This window comes from Lutjanus erythropterus, chromosome 20 (assembly GCF_056507025.1).
Source record: "Lutjanus erythropterus isolate fLutEry1 chromosome 20, fLutEry1.hap2, whole genome shotgun sequence".
Classification (NCBI taxonomy): Eukaryota; Metazoa; Chordata; class Actinopteri; order Lutjaniformes; family Lutjanidae; genus Lutjanus; species Lutjanus erythropterus.
The window spans coordinates 18,568,998-18,582,086 of NC_139336.1; the positions used below are offsets into that span (position 1 = coordinate 18,568,998).

The 13,089-nt window shown below is 37.3% G+C and overlaps 1 protein-coding gene across 1 annotated transcript; it reads left to right on the plus strand.

Annotated features, from left to right (window-relative positions):
* The first annotated feature begins 1,173 nt into the window (after nucleotides 1-1,173).
* oaz1b (ornithine decarboxylase antizyme 1b) lies at nucleotides 1,174-7,559 on the plus strand. The gene is given in 6 exon segments (XM_084746104.1): nucleotides 1,174-1,375; nucleotides 4,420-4,471; nucleotides 4,473-4,559; nucleotides 5,017-5,189; nucleotides 6,215-6,300; nucleotides 6,424-7,559. Coding segments are annotated over 6 exon segments (654 nt in total). The 5' UTR covers nucleotides 1,174-1,250; the 3' UTR covers nucleotides 6,555-7,559.
* The last annotated feature ends 5,530 nt before the right edge of the window (nucleotides 7,560-13,089 follow it).

A 13,089-nucleotide genomic window follows, 5' to 3' on the forward strand; every position in this document is an offset into this window, starting at 1 on the left:
CTCAGCTCGGCATCGGCTCACTAAAGAGAAGAATAATCAGGACACGAACTTAGTTTTAACATTAAATTTAATTACGTCAAACACATTTTCGCAAGGACACTTGCGATAATATCCGATATTTTATAGCCATTTTAACAGTTGTCACAGGTCAGGGCCAGGTGAAGTTACGGTCATGTTCTACACTAGCATCTTTTAGCGTTTAGCATTTCTGTTTAGCGCTAGCTTGTTAGCAGGTGTGTGAATCTCGATCAGATAGCTTAGATGTGACCATGTCTTCCTATGTCAAAATAAAAGTCTGGATTTTTATTCTTTTGTTAACGGGAAAATACAACGATTGACGCTTCGTTGTCGTAATAATTTAAGCGAAATTAAACAGAAGGTTATAAAAAGAAACTGCTCTTTCTAGTTTTGAAAAGTTGCGAACTTCAGAAAGATAAATAATATTATGTCACTAGAAAACACGCTGTATCACTGGGGCATTTTTTGACCTTGGAAAGTAATTCAGTATACAACAAAATCATCTTAACTCAGTCCACTTACTATCTTCTTCGTATCTTTCAATCTCATCTCAAGGCCTTCTTAGCAAACTCTATCTGTTGATGAAGACCGTTAGTAGTTAAGATTATTTTGTCAAAACATTGTATGACATTTAAGCAATACAACTAAGCTGTGGTATAACCACACTAACAAACAATTTTGTTTCATATGATTTATGAGCATTGCCTGAATTTGAGAATTTTATCAACCCAAGGAAGTTTACAGTCCACAATTAAAAATATACCATTTGGTAAATATTTTATGAGCAGTATTTTTTTCCCCAAGAAATATGTTTACATTTTACTCCTGGGGTTTATTAAATCCATATTATCTATAAACCTAATTATTTTCCTTATAAACAGAAAAGCTTTAGAATAGATAGAATGGTTGAATTGTATAAGCATTTTTGGTTAATGCAGCCATAGGTACTGATGATATAATTGATCATGAAAAATCTTTTGCAATTTTTCTAATGTTATTAATATGATATATGTTAGTGATTCGAAATGTACACTTCTAACCGTGTATGACAAATTCCGAGCCAGTCGACTTTTATTTTGAAGTTGAAGAAAAACTCAAACGGAAATGTCTCGTTTTTGTTGCAGGTGATTTGACAGTTGTCTTTTCTACTAGCTCGCGACTCTCCGTCCGTTCACTACCCAGCTGAGCATAGCCGAGAGCAGTCAGCCCGTCGTGTCTCTACCCGAGGCCGGATGGTAAAATCCAACCTCCAGCGGATCCTAAACAGTCATTGCTTTGCTCGCGAGAAAGAAGGAAAACAGCAGTCTATTACTACCATGGCGGACTTGAGTAGCGGTATCTGTGACATGATTGGGAAGTAAGTAAAACGATGAGAAATACCTCACCTAGCGAACTGCTAACCGTACAGTGGGGGAGGGGTAGCTAAGCTAACCTAGATAGCATCCACGGAAGGCGGAAGTAGAATGCGTTTAACTTTTAAATGTCCAGTTTGTACTTAATACACACAACACCACAAATATCCCAGTGTTACATTTTATGGCAGTTGTAGTTATATCGTTATTTTAAATTTTGTCTTTTTAAAATTGCCGCACAGTACGGACATTCGCTTGCTGGCCGAGAGAACTTGATTAGCATTAGCTAATGTTAGCTACCGTCGAACTTAGGTACGTCACTGTAGGGAACTGCGACAGCTAGCTAACAAATTAGCATCAAAATTTTGATGCTGTTAACAATAAGTTAATTGTCTTTCTAGGGAATAATATTAGCTAATGGTTTAATTTGTCGTGTAAGGCATTGTAGAAAGTTAACCGACAAGGGATTTAAGAAGACCGTCAGACTTCTCACTTTAGCCTAATGTTATTCAAAAATCTACCCGACTTCGACGTGCTAGAAAAATACAGTTTACGGTCAGCAACTGTTGATAACGAATATGACGTCTAATAATTGATAATGGTAATTTACTGCCGAAAACCCTGTTAAACAATATACGGATTTACCACATAACGTTCAGGAGGGAACAACTTAGACTTAGCTCCTGTTATTACTTAACCCTAAGGTTATAAAATTTGGTGGTATCAGGAAAGACAGGAGACAGATGACTTGAGGCTGAATATCTGCGTGTTAAGTCGTCAGGTGAACACATGTTTCAGGCCACGTTGATCTCGTGAGCTGACAGTGGAGTCAGGTTGACAATTACGCAACTGACAGCTGACTGCAGTAGCCTACTGACGGCAGGACCAAGTTTATGTACAAGGCGTTGCAGTGGTACATGTGAAGGGATAAATCGCCATCGGGAAGGAACAGACTATTGTAGTTGATTTATTGCTTTTACAGTGGTATATAGTTTTATAACCTTTACACAGCAAAGGTATTAGAGGTGAATTAATTTACAGAAGGCCTTATCATTTGAAAGATCTATGTTGTAATATAGACTAAAGAGTCATTAATAGTCATTTATAACCCAGTAATAAAGTCACATTTGCTGTGGTTTAATTGAAAAATACAACAACAACAACAACAGGAAAAAACAAGAAAGATAATTTGAGCCTGATGCCGTTTGTTTTTTATTGTATATGAACCGGAGCTATGGTTGCAATTCGTAAGCACTAATCAGTCATTGGTGACTTTGACATCAGTCAGTCCAGTGAATGTAATGATCAGTTGATCATTAATTAGTCATTATCATCCACAAGTAGAGCAAATGTGTCCATTAATTGATTTAGCGATCAACAGAAAATTAATTATCAATCAAACCGATTATTTAATTTATATTTTTGTTGCTTATTTCCTGGTTCTTAGACATTAGGATTTGATGCTTTTCTTCATCAGATATAATGCTAGACTGAATATGTTTGGGTTGAGAAGTCTTAGTTGCATTAAAACTGCATAAAATTTCAATGAAATTTTCACTATTATCTGACATATTCTAGACAGAAGTAAAAAGAAAATTATTGGAAATGCCAATGCTGAAAATAATTATAATTAGTTGTAGTTCTAATTTTGACAATGGGTTAGGGTTCAAATCATTTATGAAAAAATGCCAAACATTTTGATTTATCGCTTGTGAGGATTGGCTGCTTTTCTTCTTGTCATATGAGACGGTACACAATGTCTGTAAGACTGGGTCAATGACAGGACATTAGGAAAATTTTATGGGTATTTTTTCACATTTTCATTGTCATTTTATGTACTTAACAAATAATCCATTAATTGAGACAATAGATGTCCAGCTCTGCCACTACCATGTTTTTAACTGTGCAGAAGTCACAAGATACTTACATATTTACACAGCAGTTTGGTAAACTCTGGCATAACAAAGATTTTGTTTGTGGACGTTCAGTAGATGTTAGGGACTCTGATAACATCTTAACTCACGTTGACTGTTTCAGCTAACCACACTGAAATTTGAGTTGAGTCTGGGTTTGGGTTTTTAAGCAACAAATATTTTTGGTTTGTTGACTCCCACCGCATCCTGCTGTGTTGGCACACCACTCTTAAAAAGTTATGTTAACAACACTGTAAACACAGTGCCATTGTTTTGGGGAACACAAACTGCAAATGGTTTGAAAGAACATCGAGGCCTGCTTGTGTAACACATGTTGTGGTGGGTTGAGCACTTAAACTCAGCTGATAACGTTCAAAAACAAATTTTGATTATCAGTATTGGATAATGTTACATTGATTGCGAATAACACCAAACGTAAAACGTGTAACATTTCTATTTCCAAAGATGTTGGGTTTTTTTTAAAGTTAATATTGCATTGCATTAGGCTGCATTTGTAAGTGCTTTTATCCATAGTGTCAAGTGATTTCAACCCTGATAGGAACAAAAGCTAGGCCATAATGTGGAGGCGCAATTGAAAATGTGATCAGAAACCAGATGTAAGTGGTAGTGTGGATTGTCAAGGTGTAGTCTGAAAATGCACAGACTCAGTTGAAAGCTGTTCAAAACATTACAGTGAGCTGCATGTAAAACAGTATCAGAAAAGGGGAGCATACCTTTTGTCTAGATAACATTATTTTAGAACAGTATCATAATGCTAAAAGTGTTTGACCTTGCAAGTTTGTGTGTTGTTTTTTGGCAAAGGAGCTCTGATCACTTTACTTGTGCGCAGTGTGTGACGCAAACATCCTCCATAATTTAATTGTAGGAATAAAGAGCCTGTAGTTACTTGTGAAATTAAATTGCTGCAGTTCTTCTTGGCAAACTTGGTTAAAGCCCATATTTGTCTGTGTTTGAGTCCCATGACATGTCTTTGAGATTGTAGTTACATAAGATGATATGAAAACAATATATAAGCAACACATGGAATTACATAAACCCTGTAATATTTGCATCGTGGATTGTGATTTTTGTGTGACAGCGTTTTGATTATGTCCCCTGTCTGTCCTCCCATCCAGTCTGTCCCTGCACTGTAGTAGTACCCGCGGCCCAGGGCCTCTGTGGTGCTCCTGATGCCCCTCTCCCACCCCTGAAGATCCCAGGTGGGCGAGGGAATGGCACACGGGATCACACTCCTTCAGCTCGGCCACTCTACTCAGTAAGTCTAGAAAAACACACACACACACACACACACACACACACACACACACACACACACACACAGTCTAATGGCTGAAATGTCATCAGAGGCAAAGCATTTTTTTTTTCACAGGAAGAAATGTGTCAAGAATAGGAGCTCCTTCTCTCTGTAAAATTTCCTGTCACATGATGCAGTGTCGGTCTGTTTACACAGCAGAAGAAGGCACACCAGGGTTTACTTGATTCAATCATCCACGTTCAGCAGTGACATTTCATTTAATTTCTATTTCCCTTAGAGTTCAGTTTATTTATAGGCTCAGTTGCAGTCAGCATAACAAGGCCCATGTGTGTGCAATTGCTTTGGCCCCACTTGTTAAATGGTTATTGGACATTAGAGAGAAATATACTATCTACTTGACATATTTAATGTTCTCCATTGCTGTTTTCAGATGCCTTACTAGTATTTGTGTTTCTAGGACCGAAAGTTGACTGTAACAGAGGAGCCAGCAGGGAATGGTCGCCCCAGGATACTCCACTTCCAAAGTCGTCCCACCGTTACCAAGACAATACAGTGGGATGCTGTCCTGAGCAGCAGCGCACTCTATGTGGAGATACCTCTTGACCCTCTTCCTGAAGGCAGCAAAGAGAGGTGAGGCCAGACTGTTAGCATCAGGACAAGACCTCAAGTGGATTATAGCCTGAGATCTTTACAGTGGCACATAGGAGCCATGTTACACAAAATAAAACAAGAAAAAAATCAGTGGTGATGTTAGACCTTCTTCTTTTCATTTGTTAATGATAATGAGACATAGCCTGTTTAAGATAATTTCATTTTCAAAAACATATAGAGTATGCATTCATAAGCGCATGGAGAGAAAAGATGAACAGAGATGCCAACCATGTAGTCACTTTTCATGTAAACAGTGGAGGTCAGCTAACAATACAAAGCACTGGAGCTGGCTGATAAAGATAGTTTTAGTAATTTGCATGTCCTTCATCCTCCTTAGTATCAGTCCATCTTTTTTTTTTTGTTTACCCTATTATCAACCTCATCATAATTATTGGACTCAGTGTTGCCATCCTGGCAAATTTCTCCCTATGTTTAGCAATATTTCAGACCCTCTTAGCAACAAGAGACAAATTAGGGACTTATTCAAACCATCAGGGAAAAGGCAAGAAATATATTCAGATATTATGTAATTCCCACGCATGGCAACTGTGTCAGGGTCTCTTCTTCCTCCTGCACTGTGCACAGACAGTCAGGTGTGGCGTGCAGAGCAGGCAGTTTTGAGCTTCTCTCACTGTTTCCTTCAGAATTCAGTTTGTTTGAGCTTCTCTCTCCCTTGTGGATTTATTAAAAAAAAATTTTTTACTTCAATGATTTCCCTGTAGTGAGTTTGTGATTATTTGGCTAAAGATTACTTCATCTTTTATATGGTTTAAGGTGATCTTTCCCCCTTGGTGCAACTGACGGGACCACCAGTTACCATAGATTCCCCTCAGTTTTTTAATCGGTCCCAATGAAAGACAGCCCGCAGTCGAGCCTTTAAAATAATGAATAAACACACACTCCTATTTTTATAGGATTTGCATGCGATTCAGCCAGTTGCGTTTTTGTGTTTGCATGTCAGGAGGTTGTTTTCTAACATAAACTTCCCTCTGTTCTCCCCCCAGTTTTGCGGCTCTCTTGGAGTATGCTGAAGAACATCTGAAAGTTGTTAGCGTGTTTGTCTGCTTTTACAAGAACAGAGATGATCGTGGTATGTGCTAACAGCCCTGTTTTTTTCCCAGCACACCTTTTTCATTCAGACAACTCTGATTGCATAATTATTTTGCCTTCTGTGTTCTGACTGTTCTGAGTCTTAACATTATTCTTCTTGCAGCTAAACTGGTTCGTACATTCAGTTTCCTGGGCTTTGAGATTGTGAAACCGGGCCATGCCCTCGTCCCGCCTCGCCCCGACGTTTTCTTCATGGCCTACAATTTTGACAGGGACTCCTCGGATGAGGAGTAGCCCTCTGGACAGCCCCTCCGCCCTCTGCTTACTCCCCCTTTTCTTCCCATTGTATGTTTGTCCATCCTGACCCAGCGTACTCATACACACCACCGTCTTCTGTGTTCAACCTTCGGCGGTAGCTCTCTGTATGCGTTCATTTCCCCATGCTTTTGTGTTCAAGGGAATAAGTAAGTCAGATGTGCATCTCCTGTTTCCACAATCTGTCATTGTGTGTTTTATTCTACTGTTTTCATTAAAGATTAATCGGTGTTGTCACCTAAAAAGGAGGGAACCTTTGTGTTTTTTGGACTTAAAATCATATTGCAGTCAGTTGTCATAGCATTAAGTTAAGTTTCCATTTCCTGTTAAGTCTTTGTTTTTATTGATATTTCCTTTTATGATAGATTTAAGGTGGAGGATTCTTCATTTCTTGAATGTACAATAAATAAAAAAGGTCATCAGGTTTACACTTGGGTATTCTAGCTCTATTTTGAATTGGCTAAATGACTTTAAATTTGTCCCATATTTTATTTCTTGACTGAATTAAATTACAATTGACATTTCAGTGGGACCAGGTTTATTTTGTAGCACTAATATCTTCTTAAAAGTATTAGGATTATTTAAAAACGTTACTTTTGAGCGACAGCCCCAAGAAGTGGTACTTAATAGCCGAATAGTGAATCCATTTATTTAGTTTAGAGCCGGAGTGACAAGAAAAGATGAGTGCATGTCTGATGTAGGTGCTTCGGTTTAAAGTTAAAGATCCTACAATGAGTGAATTGGTACAAAAGTGAAAGGAAAGTGAATAATCCAAAGTGCTTTTGCTTCTTTATGCCATGTATATCTGACTGTATTGTAGTATTTTGTTCTGGAGGTTGAAAAAATGCTGTGATGTTATGATTGTTTTTTTTTTTCTGGATTAGCATTCCTTTTAACTTTTTTTTCATGATAGTATTGAGTTTGTTGTTCACCTGCATAGTGGTACCTGTTGTGCTTCTGTGATAATAAAATAAACAAAAACAAGCCTGAGCTTGTTGGGTCTATTTGTTCACCAGCACAATTAAACAAAATCGTATTTACTTTGGGTTAGTAAATACATTATTAATAGCTCCATTCGCAGAGGTTTTTCTTTTTTCTTTTTTTAATTTAGTATCCTGATGGAAGCCTGGGGTTGTTCATTTTTCTGCCTGATGTAACAGCTGGAGGTGCAGTAAATAATACACTTCTACATGGTAGTTGGAATAGAGCATGCATTTATTATAATAAAATCTATGTTAAACATAATCATGGATTTTTTTTTTAAAAAAGTGTTATTTATATGCATTCTTATTACCTATCAGTGTACAATATAAAGCATATTTAATGGTGCCTGGTCATACTTGAACATCATGTTATCTGTGCTGCTCAGTCTGCACAAACAGCAGAAAATCAGGTCAGTTACAAAAGAGCAGCAGGGCAGAAATCCAGAGCCCTGCTGTCCTGTGTCTTCATACCACCAGGAGGCTCCACAGGACACTGAACTACACATGACCTATGCAACAGCTAATTTTAAAGTGACATTTGCAGCATACATCACTATACTGTGTGATGTGCAGAATAACACTTTACAATAAGGGTATAAATCAAATATTTAAGTAATGCTTAACTAATGCATGAATGTATCATGAAATCCTGCTGCTCACCAATAACAAATGATCAAGTCATTATGACTTATAATTAGTTCACACTCAGGTGGTGTAAATTCTCAGTTGCAGAAGTTAATTCAAAGTTAATGTAAGAGTATTTGCTAATTACTACATTTTTGCATCTGACAACCAGTTTGATTAAAAACAATGCTTCATATTTCTATGAAGAACAAGCTGAGTAAATACACGGATCTGAAATAAGGATTTATGTAATTGTAATCCAGCCAATTTGATAGCACATAATTTCATAGTGACTTGATCATTTGTTAGTGGTGATCTGCAGAATTCGATGATACATCCTGCATTAATTCATGTATTAAATCATCATGAATCATGCATTTGTTAAGCATAACTTAAGTGAAGTGTAAAGTGTTACCCAATTTGGTAATGTAATGTAATATAACAATAATAATAATACATTGATACACCAGAGAGGGATCCTGTGGAACAACTGCTAACTGTGCAATTTATTACCATGAGCTCAGGGTCATAGTGCACCCACACAGATGATTTCACTCAATTTTGCTTATTAGACCTTTTTGGATGTGCACAGACTGTGTCAGACTTGATAGATGGTCTACCTGCTCTACCAGTATAAATCCTTATAATTAGTACAGTAGCTTGGTGACCTTATGATTTTTCTGGAGTGCATGTGTGTTCCTAGGGTCCTGTGTTCTATATCTAACACTTCACCCTAACTCAGACCTATTCAATCGATGATCCATGGGCTGAATTTGGCCCTTTAACAACCAATTGTTGTTAACAATTGATCATTTATAAATACAACGAAAAAATATATCTTTGTGATTTTTTTAAAAAAAGCAGCTGACATTCTAATTTTAGAGGTGTTCACATTGTTTATTAGTAGATCATCATTTTATTAGTAGGCCAATGAGCCCATTCATTGGTTTTGTCTGTTGTTAAGAACTGAGACACTTAATTTGAAAAACTCTAACTCAGGCTGTTTAAGCAAAGGAGAGTCAAAGTCAAAACAACAACCTACTTCTAAGTGAGGATTACAAAGGTCCATTCACTTTTGTACATGTTTTTTTTTTTTTCAATTGTGAAAACTAATAAAGCGGAGAAAGAAAAACAAAAAAAGTGAATTGTGTAACAGGAAATCTAAACATCTGCCCTCTTGGTACTTTACTTTTTTCAAATCTGTCCATTCTAAAGAAGTAATTGAACAGGCAGGGTGTATCTACTCAACTAACTTAAATATTTATGATTAGTACAGTAGTCTGCAATTATTTTTTGAGAGTGCATCTGTCTTCCTAGGGTCTGAAATTCTATACCAGGACCTAAAAGGACCTCTCATTATATGCCGTATAAATCTGGGGAACATAGGAAGGACCCTGATTTTTCCAGCATGGCTCTGCCGACCTTCACCCTGAGCAGAGGTCTAATCAAGAGGTATAACTCAGAGCACCTGTGAGGGTGCAGAGGTAACACCTAGTTCAGCTGATTGGATGAAACTGTTCCATTTACAGGCCCTTTTCCCCGTCAGCAGCCATTTTTGTTTGTCACAGGGAAAGCACAGGTTAACGTTAACGATCACTCTGTTCTATGTAGGGTTCCAACAAAGTCATGATAGTGAGCCAGCATGCACAACAGGACCTTAAAACTGGAGCAACTAAATGGAACTCAGCCACCTATGCTTTTCAAATGTCTATTGTTATAAAATGGCAATTGCGATTTCGACTGAGGACAGAGGCAGGGGTTGCTTGAGGTGGGACACCCACCTCTGATGTTTTTTAATATCTAAATTTCAGGATGTAAATTAATCCCAAACAGTCGACTCATATAAGTATTGACTTTGAAAGGTTCAGGTCATCTGGATTTTTATGAATTTGGTACTGTGCTGTGTTTTATCACATTACAGTAATATTTCAGTTTCAGTCAAAAAACATTTGTGTACTATACCCCTTTAATTGGCACAGACTGGATTGAATCTAGCAGGATAAAGTTGCTTTATTTGAAATGTTATTTATACTATTTACTTACTAAGGATAAGTGATGAAATGCTCATTTTAAAAAAAGGCCTAAAAATTCACACATTTTCAATTTAGCAATGAAACAATGAAAATGAACCACCATCATTTGTATCAAGAAAAAAATCCTGAAACTATCCTGAAAAATGACCGTCAGAACAAAGTATCCACTGCCAAAACATAAAAAAAAAATCTTAAAATATACATCACTTAATTAGTTGACCTTAATGTTAGGGAGCTGTGATTAACATCACTGTAAATTAATTGGGGAGTGGAACTGGTTCGCTTGAGCACTTTAGATATTAATTTCATGGTGCAGACATTAGCGTCACTCGCTATAATAAGTCATTAGCGTCATGAAATCTGTCAAATACAGGACAAAAAGAAGAGAAGCATCTGTTTTCTGGAATCCAAATATTTAATAGGTACATATCAAGTATTATTATGACATGTATAAAATTTCAGATCACAATATGAAGCAATGAAACTCCTCAGACTGGCATAATGCTGCAAATGTTTGAGGTCGCCACATAAAAATGACTAATGATTAAAATAGAAGAGAAGCAACTAAAATGGTAGAAAAAATGGCGTACAGACATAGATAATAGTAAGCATTCTAGGAAAAAAATTAAATGCGACTTTTCAAACTTTTTTCTTCAATAGAGTGCAATAAAAATAAAAAACAACACAGCACTGAAGCCAAGCGTCCACAAGACGTCTAAAAATTGTTAGTACTGTAGGTTCACGGAGGGCAGAAGACAGCGGAGAGGAGAGGAGAGGGTGCGGAAGGTCACAGCAGAGAAAGAAACAAGGGCTATTAGCTCGCCAGTCAATGCAGGAAAGAAAATAATCCTTGAACAAGATTGAGCAACAGTGGAAGTAATGCACATCACAGTTAGCTTTAAAGACCATAGTAGCATTTGTACTTGCATGTTGTAGAGTAACAAAAAAAAAAAAAAGAAAAATCCTGAATGATTGAAGAGAAACAAGGACATCACCACAAACAAACAAACAGCCGGCCAATGAGAGGGGAGGAAGTGATGGTAACAACCGTGGTGGGGAGGTCAGCCAGACGGCTTTCACTTCTGACCTGAACAGAGCAGTAAGAAAGTGATGTCTACTGCAGCAGCATGTTGTCTCAGCTCAGCTCTACACTGAACATGGCTGTGTCCCAAAGGGTGTTACAGATGAGCGTGATGATGTCAGTGAACGAGGGGCTACATTTTCCCACAAAACCAACTCAAGACAGAGTTGAAACTGTTTCAGATAAATCCTCTGAAATTCAGCACCAGATCAGTGCAGAGGAATTTGCTCCGTGGGACGTTTTCGTTTTAGTTCCTATCAGACCTGCCAACCCTGGACATTTTAAAGTACCATATCAGCACTGGAAAAGATGCAAATCCCTGTCAGCTGCTCAGGATAGAAAAAAGAAAAAAACATTTTAAACTCTTGAAAAATGAATTTACTCAGGCTTAATTTTATATGTGATGATGTGTTAGATCTAACATAAGAAACAGGAAGACAACTGAACACATATGGGTACAGTATGCATCACTACAAGGTAGCGATAAAACTTAAAAAATATCCAAAAAAAAGTCTCAAGATCATAAAACTATCTAGGGAACAATATATAACAAAGGTCTTGTAGAAAAAGTGTGAAGAATAAATGATGCAGTCGTATTCTGCAAGAATATAGCTACGTTTCCATGCAAAAGTACCTTTTAGTCCCAGAAACTACTTGTCAAGGAATGACAAAATACTTCCTGTGTGTTGTCCTCTGCATTGCCACTGCAATTTAAATACCTGTAAAGACTAGGCAAATTAGCCTGCTAATGTATGAAAAAAATGACTATACAGGACATCATCGGTCTGTCTGTCAGCGTGTGTTCCTGTGTGACTCCATGTTGATGGGTCAAAGCACAATGAACAAAAAAGAACCTGGTTTGTAGCTGCTGATTTATAAAAATGGTGGCAGAAATAAAATTCTGCAAGTGCTCGACCAATCAGAGATGTTCAATTCTGCAGGCACCACCCCCAAAGTTCCTGTAATTTGGAAAATACTGCCCGCGGAGCAGGGACTTTTTGTGGGGTAAAATACTTCTCCAGAACTTAAGTTAGACCCTGGTACCTGTGGTGGAAACATATTGGTCTTTAGTTGTGGATTTATTCTTACAGTGAATAAAACAAGGCATCAGCTTCTTTGAAGCTTCTAAGTGCATTTCAAACAGGTTGAATCCACTGGATAGTAACATAAGAAAAGGGAAGAATACAAGAGTAGCTTTAAAGTTTCGAGTTTTGTTCAGACCTGTTGTATGAGAATTAAAAGGCGAGTCTTTTCATCTGCTACATCTGAGGAAAGCACACATCTGTTTAAGGACAATTTTTCTGTATGATGTTCACAGCTACCAATTTATATTTTGGGACATTTTATGTTGGACCTGATGATTCGGTGAAAAAAATGAATTCCTGTTTTGTTTTTAGGTTACACACTGAATCCACACAGACTTTGCTGTCTCAAACTGATTGTCTAATCTAATGATGAAAACATTCACGAACAGAATGCAACAGCCAGAAAACTGCAAACCGTATACAAAACTATCCCAGATCTAGGCTCATTGCATTACAACTTATATATGTCACACATGCTCATATAAACATGTACTATTCTTTCCAGCATATCCAAAACAAATGAACTAGTTTTCTCTCTCTGTCTTTGGAACCAACTGTCTGTCAAGAAATCTGTTTCTGTGTTTACGTATTTAACATCTACGTATTGAGCCAACAATAAGACCTCATCAGTAACTGTCAAACAGTTCTGTTTGCCGTTTTTTGCTTTCCTGTCTGCTCTTCTAATACCTCAGGCTTCTCTCTCTAAAA